We start from the raw sequence: 25,294 nt of genomic DNA, 5'->3' as shown, positions 1-25,294 counted from the left end.
AGACTCAGAATCTGATTGTCCCTGTGTGGCCTAGTTTTCCTTGACTTCAGGATGCTTCTTGGTAGATACATGTGACGCTTAAGACAGCAACACAATTCATGGCAGCTTTTCATGCCACTGTCCGGGGAGTAATTTGTGGAGCAAAATGATGCTCTTTGGAACCAGCTGAATTTCCCTTTGTTTGAACCTCTCCAGCAGCAGCAGCAACCCAGCCATACAGTTGTTGCTGTTATTGCTTGGGTTGCTCCCAAAATACGCTAGCTGCTGCTCAGACATGTAGGAAGTCTGAAGTGCCCTGAGACCTTGCAGTCTAAAACAGAACAGAAGGGCAAATGCGAGCAGTGTTTTAGAGGCAACATAGGTTAGCAGTCTGTCAGCTGCAGTTTGGGTTTTCTTCTCTGTTGTTATTGACTTTGATTCACCATAAATTGCTCCAGGATGCAATGTGGGGGCCTGAACATAAATTCTGGCTGGCTTCTGGCTTTTCTCAGGCAACATGGAAGAAACATGTTGAGAATGACTTGTGCCCTTGGTATGCCCTTTCACTGCCAGCTGTTAGGCTGGAATAGGGGCAGTTCACAAGGTATTACCAGCTATTCAACAGCAAGAAATATAATGCCACTCGTCCTCTGACGTATAGTCATCTTGGCAGGCCTGGAGTTCCTCCCTCAGCACCCCAGAAGTCCCGGAGACTGTCATCTTCAAACACGTGCATCACCATGATTTTAAAAAATTGAGATGTGAGCATTGATGCTTGATCGCCACTGAAGGCCGTTTGCTTTTCTGCTGTTGCTTCGTGGTAGTTCCTGCCAAGGAACATGACCTCATGTCCTGCCTGCAAAGTTAAGGTGAAGGCTCTTTGTTCAGAGCATCGGTGCCTCTTATGTTTTAAAGGTGCAATTTGTTTCCTGTCTTGTTCCAGGTCCTTTTTTGGAGTTTCCAGCATTTCTGAGTGATTCTCTGGAAGTCCTTTATCTGAACGACAATCAGCTGGACTCTGTCCCGCAGTCTGTTTGCCTTCTGAAAGGTTTAACAGAACTTTATTTAGGAAAGTAAGTCCGTGTCCTGGAAAAGCTATGTAGTATTATTTCCATGTTGTTTTAGTGACCAGTCTTCTGTGGAGCCCCACCCCAGATGTCCAGTGCTTTTGAAGTGAAAAAGCTGGAAATAGTCAGCCTCTTGTTAGAACTGTGCCCATCATTTGCTTTAGATAAGGAGGAGGCCGGCCTTTTGAATTAGGGAAGATGATCTAATGTTTTGAACACAGGCCTGGGAAGCTAATGTGCCTCTAGTTCATTCTGGCTTTTTGCTGTCAGGTTCTATAGCATTAGAGTCAATAACTCATCATTTTTGCCTTTATTTCCTCAACTATCCAGTAAAGATGATTACACTTGTCTGCCTCGGAGGATAAATTGAGGTTATACATCACTTTTAGGATGGAAATTACTATTAAAGTGCTGAGTAGTCTTATTAAAATGTTAATGGAAGATTTCTGCAAGGAGAGAATAGTGTAATCTGAGAGTCTGTGAGAGCAGCTACTTACACACAAAGCCTGGTTGTTGGTAGATTTATTTGTTTTTGTACAGTAACCCTGGTATCCGAGAGCTTCCTCCAGAACTTGGACAGCTGGCTAATCTCTGGCAGCTGGATATCGAGGAACTAAATATCAGTAACGTTCCTGCAGAGATCAGAAAAGAGGGTAAGGCTGATCTTGTGTGTTCTTTATTAAATTGACTGAACATATAATGAAAATGACTTCCTTTTAATGGTCCTGAATAGGAACAGACAGTGTGCGCCCAAGCCCTTGTTGCAGTTAACTGGAATTGCATAGGGAAACCTCCTATGCATATTTGCAAATTTGATAATCGGTGCTAAGCTCTGGCTATGTGATCAATTTAAGATAGATCACAGTTAAAATGATGACTTATAAATGTAATATTTCATTTGCAATATGCATGCCGGATAAATTCCATGGCTTGCTTCCTGAATGTGTATATTTTAGGGTATTTAGACGGTCTTTCTGAAGACTGAAGTGTTTAGGATCAGCAGTCACAGTCACATTGAAGTGACTTTATTGTAAGCTGCTAGGTTTTTGGATCTATTACAATACTGTCTTCTTTTTTGTGTGTTTTAATAAGAAAATCCTGTGGGAACAAAGTTATTAGGAATTATTCCTTCTCCAGCACACTGTTGAAGCCTAAATCTAATTTTAACTGGAAACATAAAAGTAGAAGGAAAAACTGAGTATTTTCCAATACTAAATTAGTATTTTATGTTTCCTTTGAGCTTCTGAAGCATACGAGTCACAGCATTTGTTTCTTCTTACAGTGCTCCATTGTAGAGTCTCAGAGCAGTGACCTTTTTCTGGGGTCTCTGTCTCAGGTTTGTCCACTAGAGGTTTCTTTGTTTATTCTCTGGGTTGTCTCAGCCCACAGCGAAACTGCAGGGAAAATATTAATTCAGCTGATGTGTCTGCAGCAGTAGGTTTTGTGCAGTCCTGCTGTACATATGTACATTTGTAACTGCTAACCACAGATAAAGCCTGTTCACTTCCCCCCCACAGGCCCTAAAACAGTGCTGGCATACTTACGAGCACAGCTGCGCAAAGCAGAAAAGTGTAAGCTGATGAAGATGATCGTCATCGGTCCTCCACGACAGGGAAAGTCGACACTGATTGAGATCCTACAGACAGGAAAAGTCCCTCAGATGATGCACAGCGATGCCACCATACGTACAACAAAATGGGAGCTCCCCAAGCCAGTGGGACACAAGGCAAAGGTGAAAAACAATCGAAGATCTTTAGCCCCAGTGGGATGTTTGAGCCCCGCAGTGTCCCTTGTGGGCTGAAATTGCTCGCCCTTTTACAAAGTACAATTTCCATTACCTGCAAGCTAGACCTTGCAAGTGACGTGTCTTTAGACCCACCACAATTCCTCTGTTTCATCGCCAGTTGGTACTAGAGAACAGTTTTGTTTTCCTGAGCACTCAACTTCGTATCATAAAGAGAAAGAGCCATGTGTGGACTGCCTAAATTCAGGCTCTCTCAGCTCGGGTGGTTTTTGGATGCTGATTCTGAGAGAATGTTTTAAATCAGCTTCTCTAAAGCAGATTGGCCTTTCATTTGGGGCCAGAAAATGGGACATCAGTACCTAAAGCTGGACTCCCTTGGTGTCAGAACTGTCCTAGGTGGGGAAGGTGGGTGGAAGGTAGGTTGCCTGACCTCTGGTGTGATCCAGGGGTGTCTAAGGCATCCCTTAAACACCCAAATCTCAGATGGTTCATTCAGGGAATGTGTCAACCCATACTGAACTCATTTGGACAGCATTGAATTCATTCAAGCATTTGTAGGTGGCCCTGTCCACCGCCTGCGTAGTAACACAGGGATTAGAGCATGCAGAATTGCTCCTGAGGTCTTGTCAGAGCTGAGGGTGTGCAAACGCGTGGCTCTTCCTTCCCGGATGAGAGCCATGACCACCAGACTGTTTTGGAACGGGTGGAGGAGCCTGCTGAGTTCAGCTATTCTACAGTGAAGAGTGCCAGGCCAGAGACAGAAGGAAAAAGAGCAAGCACAGCCTGACTCTTTAAAGAGAAGACTTTGGTGGGAGAAGGGATTTGTGTGCATTTTGTGTTGACGAGCAATTGAATAAAATAAAACCCTTAGACAGCATCAGAGACCTGGAGTGGGATCAAGATGCTGAATGGGCTTTTGTCCCTACCTCTGAGTCTCTGTCTCTCCATACAAGCCCCCACAGCTGAAGGTCTTTTGGATGAACAAAGCAGTCCTGGTGCTAGCTAGGGCTCGGTTTAAACAATATGGAAGTTTTGCTAGGATATTATGCTAGGAGATCAGAGCCCTACTGAGATACTTAGCTCCTTGCTGAAATCTCGTAGGGTAACTTGTCATGTGGGATCAGTCAGTACTTGGACCTGGACCAGTAAACAGAGCCCACTCGGTGTTACATGATGCTCTGAGGATGGTGGCTGGGGCAGGGTTTTGTTTCCTGCTCAGTCACAGGCAGGGCCAAGGGATCTAGGGACAGAGCTTCCAAGCCACGTAGGTGCTCTCTACTGCAACTGGGAGCCTGAATACCATATAAGCAGAGAGCCACGCTCCCTCTTAGTGCTGTTGTGGGGCTGCACGGAGGAATGGATGCCGAGATACTTGGAAGAGAGACAGAGCTAGAGAGGCTTCCATTCACACATTGCCACAAAAATCAGTGAGTCTGATTTACCGTAGCTCTAATTCTGGCCCATCTTTGGTGTGACACACACGTCAGAAGCCTCTGAGCAACGTGCAGGAGGTGTTTATGAAAGGCTTGAGAAGTTTCCCATCTCCTGAGCATCTATATTCTGTTTGGCTCAGTTAGGGCTGAGTTCAGTGGAAGTGATTTCAGCAGGGGGTTTCCTGTTCCCCACAGCAGTGGCAGATAAGTAGCTTCAACAGTCCTGTTGAGTGTGGCACAGACAAGGATGAAACAGTTTCTATTCAAGATGCAGTGAAATACAGGGCTCAGAATGAGACCCTTGTTTGTGCTGGAGGATCCACAGCATTAACTGGAGATTTACCAGCATCAAGGGCACCTCTATCATTTTAGCAGCAAGTAATTAGTCTTGATTTCCTGTGGGGAAGTAGTAGCCATGCTTAACAATTGCTTGTTGATTTTTCTTTCCTGGAGGCACAATTACGACATTGAAACCCTTCTTGTGTCATACATTATGCAGGCGTAGGTTTATACTTCGGCTATTATCTCCCTGTGATTTACTGCAACCGTTTGATTTGAACACTTCTCTTTGTCTAAGTAGGTTGATTCAGTGGAGTTCAATGTCTGGGATATCGGAGGCCCAGCAAGCATGTCTACAGTCAATCAGTGTTTCTTCACAGACAAAGCATTGTACATAGTGGTATGGAACTTGGCGCTGGGGGAAGAAGCTGTGGCAAACTTACAGTTCTGGCTGCTGAACATTGAGGTAAGAAGTCACTGGTGGACTCTGGGATATCTATTTATCAAGTAGTAGCTCAGCACACGGATGTGTGATATTACATATTCTTTTTGGTCTGCTTTTAAAAACTCCACAAGCTATGAATTTTGCATAGCTTTTGGAATTAATTTTCCATTATGCTGTAGGCGTATCGCTATATGTAATGGTTTAAATTTATCATTTGCTTTGTTCTCCCTCACACGCATCAGAGAATGAAACAAAAGCAGGTTTATAAACCCTTGCTAAGTATGGCTGAACATACTTATTTTGGAATTAGTGTTTGACCACACTGTGCTCGGAGGGGGGTTTGAAGCATTTTCTTTCTTGTGTGGGTTAGGCACACATTAGTCTTGAGGTTATGTTTGTAACACTTTAGATTCAGGTAAGCTAGAGAGTATCTCCCAGACAGCTCTCAGCTGAGACTCAGAGCTGCGGTGAATTCATTGGTGTTGACTGATTTTTATAATACCATGTTCATAATTTTTTGTAAATGTTTATTATTTGATATCTGTCTTAATGTTACATACGCAGAAATGGGCTCTAAGCTAGTGCCTCTCAAAAAAGAAACATCTTGACATTACAAAAATACTAGCTTAATGGTCAGCAGCAATCAAAAACCCAAACTAGGTAACAAAGCTGAAAGCATAATTACGATATTTCAAAAGTGTATGATGTGTCCGTGTCCTTAATACATGCCACTAAGCACATAGTAGCATCAGAAGAGATACAGAGAAAGGTGAACATCATGGTTAAAAGTATGGAAAAGTTTCTGAGTGCACAGCAATTAAATAGATTAGGCCTCTTCAGCTTGGGAAAAAGGCAAATGAGGAGGGCTGCATGTAGACTTACCAGGGGTAAGGAGGAAACCACAAGGGAGTCTTTGTTCATGATCTTTTATAATAGAAGAATTAGGAGAGATCAAATGAAATAATGAGATGGTGGCTTTGAAACAAACAATAGGAACTATCCTAAACACAACAGGTCACTAACCTGTGGAATTTATTGGAACTACAATGTGCTGTGGGTGTCAGAAGTTGAAAAAACCGACTGATGGAAGAAAAATCCATCAAGTGTTATTAATTCAGAGATACCGCCTCATGCTCAGGAAGTTGGTGAGCTGCAGGCTGCTGGATACTGGGAGAACACATCAGTGAAAATCTCTATATGCTGACTCTTCATTAGCCTCCAGGCAGAATGTTGGGCCAAGTGGGCCCTTTGGTCTGACTTAGTACAGCCATCATTGCTGTGTCTGCACAGGGTTCAAGTTTGGTGTCATTCAGGTTTGAGATTTCAGTGGGCATTGCAAGAGAGAAATGGATTGACTGCAAATAAGCATATATTTCTGCACCTGAATTTTCTTCTGTGGTCAAAGTCATTTGGATCAGCAGGCTGATCCCCACTTAAGCCTGTGCAATCCCATTGTATTTTGTAGCATGTTCTGTGAAATCAGGATACGTTCCAGTCCTGTAAGAGAATCATGGAAGGGTTGGAAGAAACCATGAGATTATCTAATCCATTCCTTTGCACTGATTCAGGATTAAGTAGATTCAGACATTTCTAGCAGTTTATCTCACCTCTCCATATACCTCCAGTGAAAAAGTTTGTATAACTTCCCCGGGTATCCATTCTGGAGTGTAACTGGCCTTTTTCAGGATATCAAAGTTAGATCTTCTAGCTACAGGTTAAGCTAACTTGTTTTCCTTTGTCTGGGCGGACATAGTTCCCATCATTTAGCTGACTTGTAGCAACTTAATACCACATGGCAACTCCCTTTATGGTAAGCCCTGATGTAATAAACCCAAACTGACAGTTTCCTGCTCTGCAGTAGCAGCATATGATTAAGCCATATTCTGCAGGAGAACTTCTGTAATACCCAGACCACTTGTTGCTGTTGTCAAGCTGCCATAACAGGTTGCCTCTATTTTATGTATATATTCCATTTTATTAATTTATATGACTGCCTTCTCTTAAATATTATACTTTTCACATGTCCTCACTGAATTTACCATGACGTAATCTGGATGAGCTCATTGTCAGTGTTTTCTCTTACAGGCCAAAGCTCCAAATTCAGCGGTGTTAGTGGTAGGAACGCACCTTGATTTAATTGAAACTAAATTCCGTGTTGAGAGGATAGCAACTCTGAGGGCATATGTCTTGGCTCTCTGTCGGTCTCCCTCTGGATCCAGAGCAACCGGCTTCCCAGATATCACATTCAAGCACCTACAGTAAGTACTTGTGCCTTTATGAAGCTCAGTCACTCTATTTTATGTCACTTTAAACAATTTTATAATACTTGATCTCCTTGGCAACGGAACTGATTTAAAGACTCGTCAGTATTGCATTTCATCTATTTTTGACTGAGATAATGTAGTATAATCAGAGAGAAGTTCAGTGTTGCTCGAGGGTCTGATCATGGGTCTGAGAGCTGGAAGCTCTAAAGTCATGACCTTGGCCAGCCTCTTTTAATGCTCCTGCTCCACTCAGGTTTCTCACCATTAAATGGCAATAGAGTTTATTAGTCACAAGGAGAGAAGGTACAGATTGAGTAATTAATGCTGCAAAGCTTGAAAGCATGACTGTTACAAGGTGGGTGCTGTGGGGTTTGTTAAGGGGAGGCTGCATGGGAACCTCTTGCTACCTGATGTGAGAAAGCAGCTCACGTGGCAGTGTTGGCAGGGTGAGGAGTGGGTTAGCCCCCTGAGCCCCCAGCAGTCCAAACCTGTGCCATCTGAATTCTCCGGGTGTGATAAAGGAGGGGTGGTGCTGTCTGGAACATCGGTGTCAGTCAGGCCATGGAGTCTGATGCCGCTCCCTCCCTTCGGCTGATGGAGAACGCCCTTGGGGAGAGGAGGCTTCTCTGGCTGGGAAAGAAGCTGGTCTGTCAGCCAAGGGAGTGCACAGCACAAGGGGAGCATGGATGCAGCAGGCTGGCACCAAACAGTGTGAAATCGCCAACGCCTGGGGCAAGAGCAGGTGGCAGCTGGCAAGTAAAGAAGGGTGCTGCAATGTCCCCAGCTCTTTGCATCTGCTGCCTGGCAAAGTCATCAGGAGACCTCCCACGCTCTGTTCTGCAGACGCAAGCGCTGCGTCGGGCATCCCAGCTGGCTCTTTCCCGTTAGGAGGAGTACCAGAGATCCAGTGTGAGGCATGGAGACCCACAGTGAGAAAGAGAAAGCTTTGTGCCTCGGTCTCCTCAAGCCTCTTTTCCCATCAGTACAGAGCATCCTACCATGATCTCAATCATTCTTTCTCAAGGGGACTTTCTGTCACCCTGCCCCACATCCTGCACGTTCCCCTTCTTCACCTTCCTTTCCCCCTGCATTTCCTTCCAGTTAGAGTTGTGCCTGATTTCCTACCTCCTCCCTCCCGTGCCTTTCCTTCACACCCCATTGTCCATCTGGATGGGGCTCCTCTGAGCAGTGCTCTGGGCAGCCGGAGGAGCGCAAGGAGCGTGTTTTGTGAAAGCCTTGTGTGGGTGAGCCCAGGGTGCTTTTATCAGTGCTGGTCCTCCAACATCCCAGTGAGTTCACGCTTCCCAGTGCCACTGATGGCTGAGTTTTAAGATAAAGCATATTGCTTTAGAAAAGTATTTTCTGTCTGCCATGGGAACATGTGTAGGATCAGTTAGAAAGACCCTTTGTTGGGGAAAGTGGAAGAGAACCGTTCTTATCCAGCCCACAAAAAGACCAAAAATAGTAGGAGCTGGAGAGAGCAGCTTTTTAGCTGTTAAAGAGATGATGAAGGCCAGCTTTTAGGATGTAAGCATCAATTCCTAGATCACAGGACCCAGCTGAGCAAGGGCCAGAATGAGGGTGGGAAAAGGTGTCTGGTAGTCATCATCGTGCCTCTTTGATCTGAGGCGGGGAGAACTGGATTCATCTCCAGCAATTGCCGGAGCACAGTGTTTTCCTCCTTCCTGCAGTCCCTTCCAGGATGTGTGCAGCACTGAAGGGAAAAAAGGTGATGACTTTGGTCAGTCTGCCAGGGAAGTCCCCAGAGATCACGGTACATAGGGGATAGAAGAGCAGTGCACAGTGAATGAAGCCGGCAGAGCAGAGGTTGGCCTAATATATCCTTTCCAGGCTTCTTTGTATTTTTCTCCAAAGCTAAAAATGCTCACTGACAGCCTTCTTCCCATTCATCTGGCACAGGAAATTTAAAGTTACTGATAAGAGAAAGTGAGCCTGGAAAGGAAGCCAGTGTGCCGATAAGGTTTGATAATCTTCACCCTTGCATGACTTTTGCAGTGAGCTCTCATGTAAGACTCTGGAAGGCCTCGATGGACTCCGACAGCTGATTTTTCATGTCACTTGCAACATGAAGGACGTCGGCAGCTCAATTTGCTCACAGAAACTTGCAGGGAGATTGGTGAGAACTGTGCTTTCTAGTGGTGATCCTTACCAAAGGGGGGCTTTTTTTGGGCTTGGTTTAGGATTGGGAGGTGAACTTTAGGAGGTATTGTTGATGCAGGAGGCATGTGAAGTATATAAGATGGCTATCTGGCTTTGGGAAAAGACAGCACTGTAAGATCCCTGTAAAAGGGAGATGACTTAGCCAGTTGATCTGCAGCAGAGCGATTGCTGTCTGATATTGATCCTGCTATTTTTCTCACATGGCTTGCAGATACCAAGAAGTTACCTTAGTCTTCAAGAAGCTGTTCTTGCAGAACAGCATAGAAGAAGTCAGAACGATGATGTACAGTATTTAACAGACAGACAAATAGAACTGATCATTGAGCAAACGCCTGGAAATGATATCAAAGACTATGAAGACTTGCAAACTGGTAGGTCAGAGCAGACCAGTAATTTCTTGGAAACGTGTGACCAATTGAAATACTCCCTGAATAATAAAAATGGGGTGAAAAAAAGCCCACCAGATAATTGCTGTGCAAAAAACCAGTTAGAGAGTGCTCTACACCTGAGTAGAGGTCACTTTGGAAATTGGTAAGATATATATAAAATTAGTAATGGGGCTTTGGGGAGAGGGCTGGGAAGTTTCTAGGATGGTCTGAGGCTACTATTTTTTTTTCTTTAAACAAGCTTTGTCTGATTTTATTTCTGCTCTGTGAAGAATGAGGGTTGCCATAGTTTCAAGGCTGTCTTCTCTGTAGGGCCCCAGTCCTGTGATCTTTACGGAGGCCTTGCTCTGCAGGAGCCAGGGAAAGCCCTTTCCTGTGAGGATGGCAGGAGGAGGGTAAAGGGGAGGTGTGATGGGGACAAAAATACTGACTGTGAAGCAGTGAGATGTGGGTTTTACAAGTGGAGTGCCAGATAGCAGCACTCCTCAGATAAATGTTACTCTCTTGGCTTGGCTACGTGCTGGCTTTATCTGGTATGCATAAAACTGCACAGACTGCCTCATAATCTTATTCATCCGCACTGTGGTTTCCTAATGCTGGTCTATTGTTAATCTACAATTCTTTATTTTTTGCAGCAATTAATTTTCTCATAGAAACGGGTACACTACTGCATTTCCCAGACACAAGCCATGGCCTGCGAAACCTCTACTTCCTTGACCCCGTCTGGCTCTCGGAGTGTCTACAGAGGATTTTCAACATCAAGAGCTCCAAGTCTGTAGCTAAGAATGGAGTCATCAGAGCAGAGGATCTCAGGATGCTGCTGGTTGGGACGGGCTTCACTGAGCAAACCGAAGAGCAGTACTTCCAGTTCTTGGCCAAGTTTGAAATTGCACTGCCTGTGGCCAATAACAGGTATGTTGATAATTAGAGACGCTTAGGCAGGCTGGAGAAAAATGGCCATTTAATCAGCAGATGTTAACAGGTTTTGTCACTTTAAGCGGTTGTCTTGACAAGGATCTTGCTATGAGAAAATATTTGAGTGCATTAAACAGTATAATGGAAGGCAGCCATCCATTTGGGCTATATTTCCTGGCATGAACATCCTTTGGTCCAAACAAGCTAGTTTGAAAACTTTCCAAAGCAGGTCTTTGTCCACTTGGTGCATTGAGGCTGGTGACAGGCTCAGCCACCAGCACGGAGGGGCAGTGACACCGGCAGGGATGTGGCGATGAGCAGGTGGAAGCTGTAAGCGCTTAGCTGGCACAGCTGCAGCTGAGAGGGGATGTGACACTCGCGGATGCTGGGCCTGAAATACAGATGGGCTGGAGTCATCTGTTTCCAGTGAAAGATCCTCACTCCAGAGTATGGCAGAAAACTTTGGGTAATCAATAATTATGTCAGCCCTGAAAGTAGTAGTATTTTATTTCAAGTGAAATCAGGAAAGTGTAGCTTCAGTAGCAATGCGATTTTCTTAATTTTTAGCCTCAATAGGTGTTGATCAATCGTTTTTCTAGAAATGGTCTAGGAAACCTCATTCTCTTTAAATGTTAATGAGTCCTCCTCCCCCCTGCCCCCCGATCTCGTTTTCCTCTGGGCAGAGTTCCCTGCTATTTTTCTCTCTCCCATCTGCTTGGCGACAGCCTGTTGTTGCGTTAACGGTGAAACCATAGTTGTATTACACTTTTGATGTGGCATTTGCATTTCACTTCCTTGCCCTTCCAGGACAGCATGGCTGCATCGCCCTGAGCCTCTCGGGAGCTCTGAATGCCAGCACAAGTGCAGCATTCTCTGTGCTGTCATTATGCCTGTCACTTATCCAGTCCCGGATGCCAACAAATTTTCTCAGGCTTAACACAGATAAAGCAGCAATGTTTCTGCTTAGTCCAAAATGCCTTTTGGACTCCTTGTCACTATCTGCCATTTTTCTCCAAGGCAATTACATTGTCTGTGCCTCAGGAACAAGGAAACTGCTTTTTCATGGCCTGCCCAATCTTTTTTAGAGTGATCCAAGCCACATTAGCAGAATATTCTTCCCACTGATGGACTGTAGCTATAGCAGGTTGGATTAATTTAATCTACTAGCCAGACACAGAGCAGTTATTTGTTACTGTGCTTCTGCAATTATTGTCTAGATTGCCAGATAGGGTTTCTGTGCAGTCAGTAGAGAAAGCAGCTGCCAGTTTCTGTTCTGAAAAGGTGGATGGGGGCATGTTTCACATATTTTCAAAATTTGCATTGGCTGTTGTTCAAGAGCATCGAATCACCATCTGTATTATAATCCACTATATAGTTGTGGTCCAGAAGGGCCTCACTGGCCTTCTTATACTCCTAGACCCTTTCTTGGATGTGCTGAGGAGAATTTATTGGCTGTCATATGATGTATCCACTACCTTTATAGAACAAGAACTTTTAGTTTGATGCACTCCACTTTTCTGCCTAAGGTGCATGTAATTTAGCTTTGTTCTGCTTGTTAAAATAGGGTTGAAAGTATGACCATTCTTACTGTAATTTATAAGTGAAGAAAATTTTTTATCAGTTTTACATTCCAAAGATGTTTCATGGAACAGATAATTCGATCATGTAAAATGTCATCAGATGTTATGGACTGTGACATATGGAGAGAGCTGTTGTCTAGTGATGGCTGGTTTTCCTGAGCTGATATTTCAGGTTTTACAGAATACTGCAGCTGCTAGAGAGAAAATGTGATAGGCTTAAAGCATTGGATTTGGACCCAGCATTAGTTCTAGTTGTGTGTCTAGTCCCTGCCACTGTTATTTTGGTCAAGTCCCTTGGCCATATGCCTCATTGCTGTCATTATGCCCATCAATGATGAGCCCCAGATGCCGACACATTTTCTCAGGCTCAACGCTGATAAAACAGCAGTGTTTCTGCTTATAAGCAAATAAGATTTTTGATCGTATAGGCATCTTGGAATGTATTTGGTACAGAAGAGTATCAGTGTCAAGAGATTTATTGGCAGGTATTGAAAGCCATAAGCTCAAAGTTTTCAAAACAGTTCTGGTCTTCCAAAAGGTTTTAGCTTCCCAAATACTAAAGAGCAGGACAAATGAATATTCTGTGCTTACTGGGACATCTGAAAATAATTTGAAAACTTTGTTGTCCTTTACACCAGCGTAGCTCTTTTACCTCTGACCAGTCAGACTCGGACAGTACCGAGTCTCCTCCACACTTGGGCAAAGAACCTAATAACCTGATTGCAGGAGGAGACTGAGCAAGACAAGTGATATCTCTGCTGGCATCAGTCTGGCAAAGTGAGCTCTTGCCCTAGGAGTTTGTCAGGGATGTGGTAGGGAGTCCATCAGCTGCAGTATGGTGCAGCAGGAAACCCTGTCATGTTGACCCATAAGATGCTCTCATTCTGGGACTGGGATGAGAGCCAGAGCAGTCCAGGCCCTGCAGCCTGTAACTGCCTCATTGCCACCTCCCACGACACCTCGTCGCCCCACCTTCTGGGCTTACTGAAACTGAGCTGCTGTATGTTGTTTTTGCATTTATCTTCCGTTCCACGTAGGAGCACAGCTGTAAATCTCTGCTTACTACCAGGGCAGAGTAGTAAAGATACCAAAAAATGAGTCCCAACATGACAGCTGTTCTAATGACTCTTATATTTTAATGCATTTAATTTGTGATTACACAAATGTCCTGCTCATTACATCAATTTTAACCCTGTCCAATAGCCCTGGCTGAATTATGTAATGTCTGTTTTGCCTCTGCTTGCTTCCATAGTGTAAATTAATTTCTCCATGTATTGCTGCAGTGCCTTTAGTCTAAAAGCTTTTTTATATGCAGTAGGCTGTGCCATTAAAAATCTCTTTGGAGACTGAATCGCCTTATTATCCAGTAACAATGTACTCACTGTTACAAGCTGTAGCTAAAATTTGAGCTGTTGAATTTGATGTGTTTCAGCTACCTCCTCCCTCATCTGCTTCCTACCAAGCCAGCATTAGATATCCACGGGCTCTGCCACCAGACCGCAAACACAGTCCAAAGGGTCTTCAAGATGAGTTTTGTCCCAGTTGGCTTTTGGCAAAGATTCATAGCCCGAATGTTAATTAGCCTGGCAGAGATGGACCTCCAGGTAGGTTACTGTATCTCTCTGCAAGCAAATGAAGACAGCCAAAGTTGTTGTTCAATATAAGTGTAAGTGGGTGTCTCTTCACATCCAGCTTGCTTCAGTCACATACTTCAATAACATTATTTGAGTAAATAGGGAGAGATGAGACTCTGCAATCAAAATCTGATTCTGTTTTCACAGTACGTGTCATTTAGAACAGCAAATTGGCACTGGGGAAGAAAGCCTGCATTCTTCACAGCCTCCATGATCCCCTGGAAGGTCTCAGTACCTCCAGCATCTTCCAGTTACAAGTAATTGGAGTTCTGCCTGTGGCTGTTGTCCGTGACTGTTCCTCTGGGCCAGACTCTGCTCACGTTGTTTGCCAGTGGAGATCTGGAATAGCTCCACCAAAGTCAGCTATCTGAATCTATATGGGTTTAAATGAGAAGAAAATTACAGGACTGTTGCCTTAATGGGATAATGAGTGCAAGCAGGCACCCTATTAGTGCAAGTGGTATGCATATCATTAAAGTAGTGTTTGTAAGGTTCTGAAAGCTAAGTGAATTTTAATGTTGTTACAGACATATTTTTGCAGCAGCTTACATCCGAAAACATAGCCCTGCTGGAAACCGTAATAAATACCTGCAAAGTATTTTTAGTACTACTGTGGTATCTGCTTAACAGCTATCCATTTAAACTGTGTTCTGTCGTTGATGTACAGAACATGGAAAACATGATACCTGGTTTTGGAAGGTCCTCTGTGTTCCAGGCTTCTCAAACCATGTAATAACTTTACCTGTTTTAACGGGCTGTCTTGGCAACCCCTAGCTTACATTCTCATGGGCACTACATAACCCCAGAGCACCTTTGCTAGGGACCTCATCCAGTCCTCACTGAAGTGAATGGAAAGGATCCCAGGCATCAGACCTGTCTGCAGACAAATAAGCGTTAGAGCAATGAGTACAGTGGAGTTCTGCAGATTAAGTCTTTGGTTTTAAAACAAAAATACATTTTGCTCTAAGTGCTGGTTTGAAGTGTCTTGGAGAAAAGCCATCTTCCTCCCACTGAAACAGGTGGAAAAGTTAACTCTCTGCATTGAGGGCAGACTTAATCATTCACTAGAACATTTAGCTCTTCTTCAGGTTTATAAGACTTTTGCAAATGCAGAATTCATATAACAAATGTCACAGTTATAGAATTAACTTTGTTCGCTGATATGAAATTGTTCCTTTTTGAGTGGCATGAAAAATATTTCCATTGCTGCAAAACCAACTTTTACTGCGTGTATTTTCATTCCATCGCAAAATTTTTTTACGAGCACGAGTCACTCTTTAATGGAAGACATATGATAGCACCTGTGAAAGCCAAAAAAATAAGTCATCTTATTGCTTGATTAAAACAACATCCTTATGAGAAATTTCAATAATTTAATGATTTTCATGCTTTTATGCTTGTTTCAGCTTTTTGAAAACAAGAAGAACACCAAGACAAGAAACAAAAAGGTGACCATCTACAGCTTCACAGGCACCCAAAGGAACCGCTGCAGCACGTTCCGAGTCAAAAGGACTCACACTGTTTACTGGCAGGAAGGTCTGTTCGTTACCTTTGATGGAGGCTATCTTAGGTAATTTGTGTTCGTAATGCAGCATGCGTGACAGGGGACTAATAGAGTGTATGAAACACATCATCTGAATGGAAATGAACGGGCCTGACTCATGCTATATGCTCACTCATCAGTAGAAGAGAAGGCTCTTCTAATAGACATAACTCATCTGGTAACAACTGGTGACAAAAATGATGAATAACTGATTGTTTGGCAGTTCGCAATATATCAACCTTATGTGTTATTGCAGCCACAAATTTAAAGAGGCCTGAAAACGGAAAGTGATATTTGGAGCAGAACTCTTTGTCAGTGTAAAATCATGCATTTTCACATGCAAAGATTTCCTTATGTCAATGAGTTGTCCACTGAATCCTAAAACTTCACCACTGTGTGGCAGTAATCCAGATCAATGGAGGTGCTTCTGTGCTATCAGACTGCATGCAACAGGGACTATGGCTAACTGGTTTAAGCTGGCCAAGGCAGAGTGTCTGCTGGCTGCAAGCCTGGAGAAAACCTGCTGTCCATGTTCTTTCACAAATGCAGAGTAGGCAGCCACTTAAGACTTTCATCTTTGTAGTATCTGCAGATGCATTTTCTCTTCCAGTCCCTGGCAAGATAGGGAGGAACCATTGGTGCTGTTGCATGGTCGGAGACCAGAAGGGCACAGTGACTTTCCTGAGTTCATCTAGGCAGTCTGCAGCTGAGTAGAGGCTTGGACCCAGAAATTGCAAATCACAGGATGGAATCTTTAATTGTGGACCATGGTGGTGGTCATACTCTTATCTCCCCATGTACTTCAGGGAGTTACGGAACTTGGCTTTTTGTATTAAAGCTTTTTTTTTTTTTTTTGGTGGGAATTGCACAAACATTATGTCCATAAACTTTTCCAAACAGTTTTTGGAAGTTGTGTTGTTGTTATTATTATTATTATTATTATTATTATTATTATTATGCCACTGGAGTTTTATTACCGATTTTTAAAACTCCTAACCCTCCATCATTCTGTATGGGGCATTTCTGTCAAAACTCTCCATCATAATCAGTTCACTTAGGCCAGAGTTTTCTCTGGGTCTGACCTTCGGTAGCATTTACCCATTGTAAGAAACCAGCATTTCTGTGCAAGAATTCTCTTCTGAAAGTCATTTACAGAACAGACAGAATTGAAAATCATCCTCAAAGCTAGATTGCTTTTTATTTTGATTACTTATGAACTATATGTTATTATGTAACTCAGGTTTCCTGTGAGAAAGAAAGTTTGTTGACCCTGATACTTCACAAAAGCTTCATGTCTTTTGGCTTTCTTACACAGTGTCGAGTCTTCTGATGTGAACTGGAAAAAGAAAAAAAGTGGTGGAATTAAAATCATTTGCCAGTCAGAAGTGAGAGACTTTTCAGCAATGGCGTTCATCACAGATCATGTCAACTCTTTGATAGACCAGTGGTTTCCTGGTAAGAGAACTACTGTAATTTTCTGTGCAGTATTATGTCTTTTTAACAGAAGGTTCTTTGACAGAGCTCTCCAGGCACACAATATTGTGTGTTAATTGAAGACCCCTCAGGCTCTGACAGTTTCAAGCCAATAAAGTCTGAGAAACGCTGATAACCTGCAGACAGATCATTTGCCAGCACACCTTGGTCTAGACATTGTGTCTTTCAGTCTGTCAGTCACAGCAAGCCCAGGTGAAATACTACAGTTCAAACAGGACCTGCTTCTGTAGGAGTTCAAGAGACTCTTCCAGTGCTCATAGCAGGCACAGGATTTGGCCCAAACTACTTGGCACTGTCCCTTGATGGCAGAATTCATTTTGGCATGAGCTGGGGTCAGCATTTGCCCACCATTTCTAACACCCTATAATTTATAAAATTGTGATGTGGGAGGCATGAGTGAATATGATACCAAGGACTCTGTGCCAAGGTAACTTCCTTGACTCCTGCAGTTGTTTTTCCTGTGATCGGCACAGATCCTGCTGTTACCCAGCGGGCTGTTTGCAACCCCAATACACTTTGTTTAAAACCAAAACAAAATCTGAAGTGTTCTTTGTCGTCCCACACTGGTCTAGAAAACAGTGCCAAAATCTCTTAATTGGAGGCTCTCTGGAGGAAACAGTTGTGCACTCTCATATATTCATGTTCTGCATGTTACGAAGATAAAAGAAGATTTTATTTGCCTTTGGATTAAAATAATGATAATGTTAATCACTGAAGCTTGAGAAGAGTCATGACTTCAAAGGCTACGGCCTGTGTTCACCCTGCCTAATTGTAGGCATTTAACAGAGCCTGTCACCACAAAACCCCTCTGTAGTTAGTGGGAGAGGTGTGAACCTCCCAAAGGTTTAGTCTTGGTAGAATCCACATTTCCCCCGGAGGGGCTGAAGACATTGCCCATGAGGGAGCCCACAGTAACTGTGTTCCTAACTTGGGTGCTGCAGGTGAGTGCTTACTCCTAGCCTGCACGTGAAGCATTTAGCCTGAGCGCAGCGTGCCGTGCCTCCCAGTCCACTCCTGTTCCCGTTCCCATGCCTGCTCTCTGCCTGAAGCCATCTGGCAGCTTGCAGTCTGCAAAGCAGACATGGTTGGGGCTCCTAGGCAGCCTCACAGCTGCCATCCTTCTACTGCACGGTCATGCCCTTCAGGATACATAGTGATCCCTATATGCAGTTCACACAGAGACACCCAGCAAGCAGGAGGTTCTCTCCAAGGCTTTATTCATATCCTTTTAATTTCTACTGGTGCTGAATATATTTTCTTCGCAAGCCTGTGCGTTACCTGTGACCAAAGCAGAGTAGCTGTTAAGTTATACCAACAGTCCTGTCTCCTCAGTACTGTTCTTGCTCTCTGTGCATACTTTGCAAAAAGCTATTTTCTTATTCCAGTCCATACACTGCAGTAAACTGCTGCCTTCGTGAGTGTGACCATTTTCAGCCAGTGGATCCAGGTAGTGACTGTAGACATTTGAATGCGCTAGGAGCTGTTGTGCTTTCTCAGTTTGTGTGGGTTACGTTGTTTTCTGTTTGCTTGCTTGCTTCGAAGCACTCACAGCCACCGAGAGTGATGGCACGTTGCTGATGGAACAGTATGTGCCCTGCCACATCTGTGCAGCTTCCAAGCCGGAGGAGAACGAGTGTGGTGAGAAGGCAGAGGATGCGCAGTACTTTAACATGGAGGACTGTGTCCTGACTGCCATTGAACTGGATTACATCACATGTCCTAACCACCCTGACATCCCCGTTTCTCTCCAAGAGCTGGTCCCAGAACTTTTCATGACTGATTTTCCTGCCAGGTAACGTTATGTGATAGCCTTTGGTTTCAGTGTACCTATGTAATTTGGTTGGATTTTTTTCCTAAGTCATCTCTGATAGAGGAACATACTGACCACAGGAAACAAATTCATCCGCTCTCAATCCCTGCTCTGGCAATTCATCCTAAACTGCACTCCTGGTGGTCAGCACACTTGCTTAGACAATCGCTGTGTGCTGACCCAAGTCATCACTTCAGGGGGTCCTTTGAGATCACTGTGGTGCAATGTGAAAGTCCCTTTTTAAAGCTGCAGCTGTCCTGCATTGCCCAGTACTCTGGCCAGAGCTTTCTGTAGTTGAAGTCTTTCTGGGATCCCACAAAGGAGATTTTAATATGGCAAAACCAAAAGGAAGTGCTGCTGCATCACAAGATTGGCACTGAAATCGCCTTTAGTTTTGAAGAACCTGTAGGTGAGTGAAGTTATATAGACACCACTAGAGAATTCCCATTGAGTCGAGGCTCCTGCTCGGCTGAGGGCTGTTGGATGTGTTGTAGTAGTGTGGCAGTCCTGAACAGCTGAAACAGCTCTTCCCTACCCATAGCAGCACTGCCAAATCTTTAAGCTGCTTAACTGCATTCACAGATGGGTTCAGTCTTATACCCCTTATTACTTAGTGTGTAGAGTAAGAGACCTCCTGACAGCAGCCAGGACAGGAGACCAATGTCTGTTTTGGTTCACACTCTCTCAGACCTTTCTGTGCCCAGTGCAGAGCCGTGAGACCTCTAGATCAAACTGTGTCCTGTTGGCTGCTGTTGGAGCTTTCTGTGCTCCCACTGGCCCCTGTTCCTTTCTTGGGGTCATTTTACTGGGCAAACACCCCATCGGCTCGTCACGACAGCCCTCCTCGCAGTGCTATCTCCTAGAGATTTATTTGATGGGTGCGAGGCGAGTGGAGATGTTTGAAGTGTGAACAGCTGTAAAAGTAGTCTCTGGAAGAGTGGGGAAATGATGAATTGCAGCCTGGGAACAGTAAGCTGATTTGAATAATCAGGTTTCAGAGTGTGGGGCTGTTCATAAACATCCTGCCCTGCCTCAGTGGAGAAAAGAGGAACAGGAGGTAAATGAAGCAAAAAAATTGTTAATACAGATAAATGGTAGAAATATCTGTACCTGTGTCATCTGCTTGGAAAAGGAGCTTATGTGCTTTCCAGATCTGTTTGATTCTTGTGGGATACATTGCTGCAGTAAAAATCCTTTTTTGCTTATTTGCCCAACTTACTTTTTTCTGCAAGAGATCTGTTGTACATGAGCCAGCATAGAGTACATTGAGATGACCAAGGTAGTTTAGGTGACCCAGTCCTCTCAGCAGATAAGACAAGAACCTATTAGGGATTTGTGAAAATGGAAGTCACATTAAAAACATGAATTTACAGTGTCTTTGAAACTTTCCTCTTAATTAAAAAGCCCCAAACTCTTTTTGGCAGACTGTTCCTGGAAAATAGCAAACTGGAATGCAGTGAAAATGAAAACAACGTTCTTGGCCAGGGTGGAAGTGGGACCGTTATATATCGGGCACGATACCAAGGAAAACCGGTGGCTGTGAAGAGATTTCAGATTAAAAAATGCAAGGGTTCTCCCACTTCAGCTGCAGGTACAGTACACAGAATTGGTGTTGGGAATCGGCTCTTGCAGCCTGCGATCCCAAGCTAAGACCAAAGAGCCTTCGCTCTCCGAAGTGCTGGCAGCACCTGTTTAAATACAGGTTTGAAATATATAGCAAAATTGATGTGTTTCCATGGAGGAGGAGGATGCATCTTAAAGAGTCCTTCACGAAAGTACTTGTAGCGATGAAGGTCATTGGCACTGCAGGAAGCTTCTCTCCTGCAGGTCAATGGGTGGACTCATAGGGTGCCAAGGCAGAGCTCTTGATTGGGGTGGGAGGCAAGATTTCACTTCCTGTTCCCAAGCTATTTGGCAATGAGAAGTGTGGATTTGCATGGATTTGCACTAAGGACTTGTGGGTCTCCACCTTTGAATAAGTCTTTTACTCCATCTGTACTAGCAGCTACAGAAAGCAAACTGAAATCCTTCTCAGCCTGCCAGCTCCTCCAGGCAGGGACAAGCTCTCGTACCGCACATGCTGGCTGTTGAGCACAGGTTTCCAGCAGAGCCTCAGTCCATGGGCAAAGGAAAGGGGAAAGTGCCTCACTTTCCTCATTCTTGTCAGGGAAGGATGCAGTGAACCCCTGAGCTGTGGAGGAGGCCAGCTGCTGTCTCAGTGACAAACAACCTTTGGAAAGACCAGACGTGCCTGAGCAGCCTGTGGTGTCCCATGGCAGAAGGACAATTACTGTGGAGGGTCTGTCTTCTGGCAGGGCAGCTGGCAAAGGATGGGGAAGACTCCTTCCACCAAAGGGTCTGCAATGTGACATCCACACCCAGAGAGTGCCTGCTTTAAAAAGCACAGCACGAGTTTTCAAAATCATCCAGGTGATATGTGAGAACAGTGTGTGCCAGACACAGTCGAGGTTGATGTTAAAGGACCAGGGGAGCACTTGCTTCCTGAGGCAGCGTATATATCCTGCTTATAGCCAATGTCTGTTAGTGGCCCATGCATCAACATGAGGATGCAACTTACAGCCTTGCTGTTGGCATAACCCTACAAGCTACCTCCCTCCTGCAGCATTTGCTCAGTGATTAGCACCTTCCAAAGAGTTTCTGACTTGGTTTCTCAGCTGGGGAGTGAGAAGGGGTTTGTGTGTCTTGCCAGATACCATGCTGAAACACCTGAGAGCCATGGATGCCATGAAGAACTTCTCCGAGTTTCGCCAGGAGGCTAGCATGCTCCACTCACTGCAACACCCCTGCATCGTCTCCCTCATTGGCATCAGCATCCATCCTCTCTGCTTTGCTCTAGAGCTGGCCCCTCTGGGTAGCCTCACCACTGTATTGTCTGAAAACTCCAAAGGTAAAAACAGGGTCTCCCTCCTGGGAGAGCTCACTCTCCGAGTCATGGTAGAGACAAATGGTCAACAACGTTTAAATTACTGCTTGATTTACTGAAGGGTATTTTTTTCCAGACTAGGGGAAGTGGAAGGGATGGAATTGCTCTTAAAATGTGCCTTTGGGAACCTAGTAAAAATTGATGCTCAGGCTTTTCAAAACTACTTTGGAGACCTGGATTTTCAATTTCTCTGCAAATTAATAAGAAGTGCATCTCACTTCAGTGCTGCATGGGTAATGCTGTGTTCTTCCTCCTGCAGATGGGTCTCTGGCACTCTAAATTATCTCATAATTATCTGTAATTCTGTCGCTGTCAAATGAATGTCACTAATTCCAAGATAGGTTGAGGCCATCGGACCCTCTTAGCACCTTGGCTTTGTGTCAACTTCCAGTCAAACACTAATTTTCACCGGAAGATTTAGGGGTCTAGAAGTGAAAGGGTTTAAAAAAATAATCTAATAGAACTGTCAGACGTGTATAGTAGTAACACAAACAGTGTCATTTCAAATTGTGGCATTGAGTGATGTTTTAAAAGGTTGTTAGTTATTTCTCTGTAGTTTAAAAGAGAAAGAGAAAGGGGAGGAAAAAGCAGTTATTGTAATTACAAGAACTGAAGATAGGCTGTTCCTTTGTGCCAGGGTCTTCCTTTGTGCCACTGGGACACATGCTGACACACAAAATAGCGTATCAGATTGTAACAGGCCTTGCCTACCTGCATAAGAAGAACATCATCTTCTGCGACCTGAAGTCAGACAATATTTTGGTGTGGTCCCTGGACGTCAAAGAGCACATCAATATCAAACTCTCTGACTACGGAATCTCCCGGCAGTCGTTCCACGAAGGCGCGCTTGGCGTGGAAGGCACGCCGGGCTACCAAGCTCCTGAGATCAGGCCTCGCATAGTCTACGATGAGAAGGTAACTCTGGTGTATCCGTGGGCACAGCCCCTGCGTGACAGCGGTGGGTGGCTGGCTTCATGCATGGGGCTGAATTCCCTTATACGTGCATGGTATGCAGCACTAGCTTTCCCACCATAGCCTTCCTTGTCTCCTCTCTACCCACCAAGGGAGGTTTGCCCTGGTTTTTTTCTCCGTTTCTGGCTCTAGGTCGACATGTTCTCATATGGGATGGTCCTGTATGAGCTGCTGTCTGGTCAGCGGCCTGTGCTAGGACAACACCAGCTCCAGATTGCAAAGAAGCTGTCTAAAGGGATCCGTCCTGTTCTTGGGCAGCCAGAAGAGGTGCAGCAATATAGGATGCAGGCACTCATGATGGAGTGTTGGGACACTAAGCCAGAAAAGGTACATGACAACCCTCATGACTAGTGTTTTCTGATTGTGTAGCTAACAGCGATCTGGTGGCAGCCCTCTTCACGCAGGAGAGCTAGGCTTGCTCTCGGTACAGCAGAACAGCTCAGTTGCCCATTTACCCCTCCTGCTGATATGGCCCAGAACTTCTGTTGACTTAAATGAGAGTTTTATGAATGAAACTATGGCAGATTGGTGGCCTTAGACATCTGCGGTGACATGAAGGTCCCTTGACGTCAATGGCAGTTAAGCTATTGATTTCACCAGAGCAAGACGTTACCCATAATTTCTAGAAACAGCTACAGTATCATGCTGTGAACGTAACTACAAAGACTTCAAAAACCCTAAGATTATAAAATGAGGTATGAGGAAGAAAAGGGTTCAAAGTATGAGAAAAGGCTTATGCTACATTATGTTTTTCATTAATTGCAAGTTGCCATTTCAGAGCTGCTGTCCTTCAAACAAAGGTCAGTTTGACTCACAAACAGCTAGACACCATCATGACAGTGAGTCAGCTTCCAAAATTCATAAACCTGAAGAAATTAATCAATAAAATGTGTAAGAGAAACACAGGCCAAACCATGGAAGTACAGAAAAGGTTTGTTTTCAGTGTGTGGGGTATGGAGGATGCTAAGAACCAACCAGGTGGGATTTATAAGAATTCGGTGTAGATTTGAGAAAGTAGCAGAAGTGTTTATTAAAGAAGTCCTACTTCTAGGCTCTCTAGCTTTAATAAATAATGATTATTATGATTCTTTTATTTCATCTGGACCTCCAGCTGTCCTGTGTGACATATGTCTTTCTCTTTTACTTTCCCAACAGCGTCCACTGGCCATTTCTGTGGTAGGACAGATGAAAGATCCTACCTTTGCAACATTTATGTACCTGCTATCCTGTGGGAAGCAGTCTTCCTTCTTCTGCTCCCAAGGACAGGAGTACACTGTGGTGTTCTGGGATGGGAAGGAAGACACCAGGTGAGACAGCTCATATTAGTAATTTCTTTCTTTTGTTCTTTTTTCTTTTTAAGTAAAAATCCTTCAGCGTCTTCACTTATGCCTCTGGGAGGGAGGTAAAGAAGGGGAAAGTGAATTTGGGTGAATGCCAAGGATACGGTGAACACTGTTTTCCCAAACTCCTTTAATTGGGAACAGTGGTTGCTTTATAAAGGATATTTAATGAGCTTAACTCTGCTTCAGTTAATATGAGGAGAAGATTAGGGCAGTGTAATGATTCACACACACAGGATGAAGCATTTGCACATGAGAACAGACGTGTTCTGCCTTTCCTAATGAGGCCATTTAACACTAAACCTTTCCTAATTGAGACTGCAGTTCCATCTCTGTTCTGCAAAGCAATTAAGCACATGCTTAAATCCTATTGAAATCATCAGGAGTTAACCGCATGCCTGAAGCTGTGTGTGCATCCAAGTGTATACTGCCAGTAAAATGTGTGCTATACTGAATAGGCATGTGCTTTAAATGTTATTAAATTGTGACTGAGATGATGGTATTTTGCTCAGCCACATGTGACCCATGGCTAGTTAGGTTTATTTTTATGGATGTTACTGATTTTTATAGCCCCAATCTTATTTGGAAACATTCACAAACTGATCTGAATTTTCTATCAATGTGTTCATTGTTTGTAACCATTAACCTAATGGGAAAGGTACGTGATTTGTTCATGAACGATTTGCTTTGCTATTTGTGGTGCCTGGTCAGTCGTTCAGCGCAGACAGTATAACTATTCCTGCTAAAACTGGTGAAACACATGGGGCTCACAGATGTATTTTGAATACATGGATGTTGTCCAAATATTCACAGCAATATATCTCAGTGAATCTGCTTCCTGACTGGACAATCCACTTGCTGGAGACTGCTGAATAACAAATTACTTATATGTGACAGATTTCAGCATGTGTAATTGCTTGTGCCACAGTTGGTAAAACATCTGGGGCTCACAGATGTGGTTGTGAATATCCAGTTATTGTTCAAACACCCAAACCCAATAAACTTCCCCAAACCCTAAACAAACAAAATCCTTTTAGCTACAAAAATATTAATTAGTCATATTTATAAATTATTTTATCAGGTTACAGATCTTTGCTCTTATTTGGAAGAATCATGCTATTCTGTTTATGTACTAAAATAAGTAATGAAGCCAGATAATACTGAGGCAGTGAACTCGGAGAACAAGCACATATTCTCTTGAGAACCTAATGGGCAAGATGGGCTAAGACCTCCCAGCTATTAATTACTGCTATTCAGCTGGAGCTGTTTGTCTCACAGCTGAAT

At 44.0% G+C, this 25,294-nt stretch overlaps 1 protein-coding gene across 2 annotated transcripts in view; it reads left to right on the top strand.

Moving 5' to 3' along the window:
• The window catches only part of LRRK1 (leucine rich repeat kinase 1), an 85,214-nt gene that overhangs the window by 47,076 nt on the left and 12,844 nt on the right, over positions 1-25,294 (top strand). For both annotated transcript variants that reach the window (XM_072870274.1, XM_072870275.1), the window contains exons 13-29: positions 923-1,052; positions 1,587-1,699; positions 2,564-2,778; positions 4,804-4,968; positions 7,033-7,205; positions 9,228-9,348; positions 9,604-9,763; positions 10,414-10,690; positions 13,706-13,877; positions 15,314-15,477; positions 16,766-16,905; positions 18,487-18,736; positions 20,179-20,345; positions 21,465-21,662; positions 22,336-22,613; positions 22,803-22,997; positions 23,826-23,977. In XM_072870274.1, the coding sequence (XP_072726375.1) occupies positions 923-1,052; positions 1,587-1,699; positions 2,564-2,778; positions 4,804-4,968; positions 7,033-7,205; positions 9,228-9,348; positions 9,604-9,763; positions 10,414-10,690; positions 13,706-13,877; positions 15,314-15,477; positions 16,766-16,905; positions 18,487-18,736; positions 20,179-20,345; positions 21,465-21,662; positions 22,336-22,613; positions 22,803-22,997; positions 23,826-23,977 (3,070 nt within the window). The remainder of the gene's footprint in view (positions 1-922; positions 1,053-1,586; positions 1,700-2,563; positions 2,779-4,803; positions 4,969-7,032; positions 7,206-9,227; positions 9,349-9,603; positions 9,764-10,413; positions 10,691-13,705; positions 13,878-15,313; positions 15,478-16,765; positions 16,906-18,486; positions 18,737-20,178; positions 20,346-21,464; positions 21,663-22,335; positions 22,614-22,802; positions 22,998-23,825; positions 23,978-25,294) is intronic.

Source organism: Ciconia boyciana, chromosome 8 (assembly GCF_034638445.1).
Source record: "Ciconia boyciana chromosome 8, ASM3463844v1, whole genome shotgun sequence".
Taxonomy (NCBI): Eukaryota; Metazoa; Chordata; class Aves; order Ciconiiformes; family Ciconiidae; genus Ciconia; species Ciconia boyciana.
Note: the sequence above shows the minus strand (reverse complement) of the source record. Positions and strands in the feature narration are given on the sequence as shown.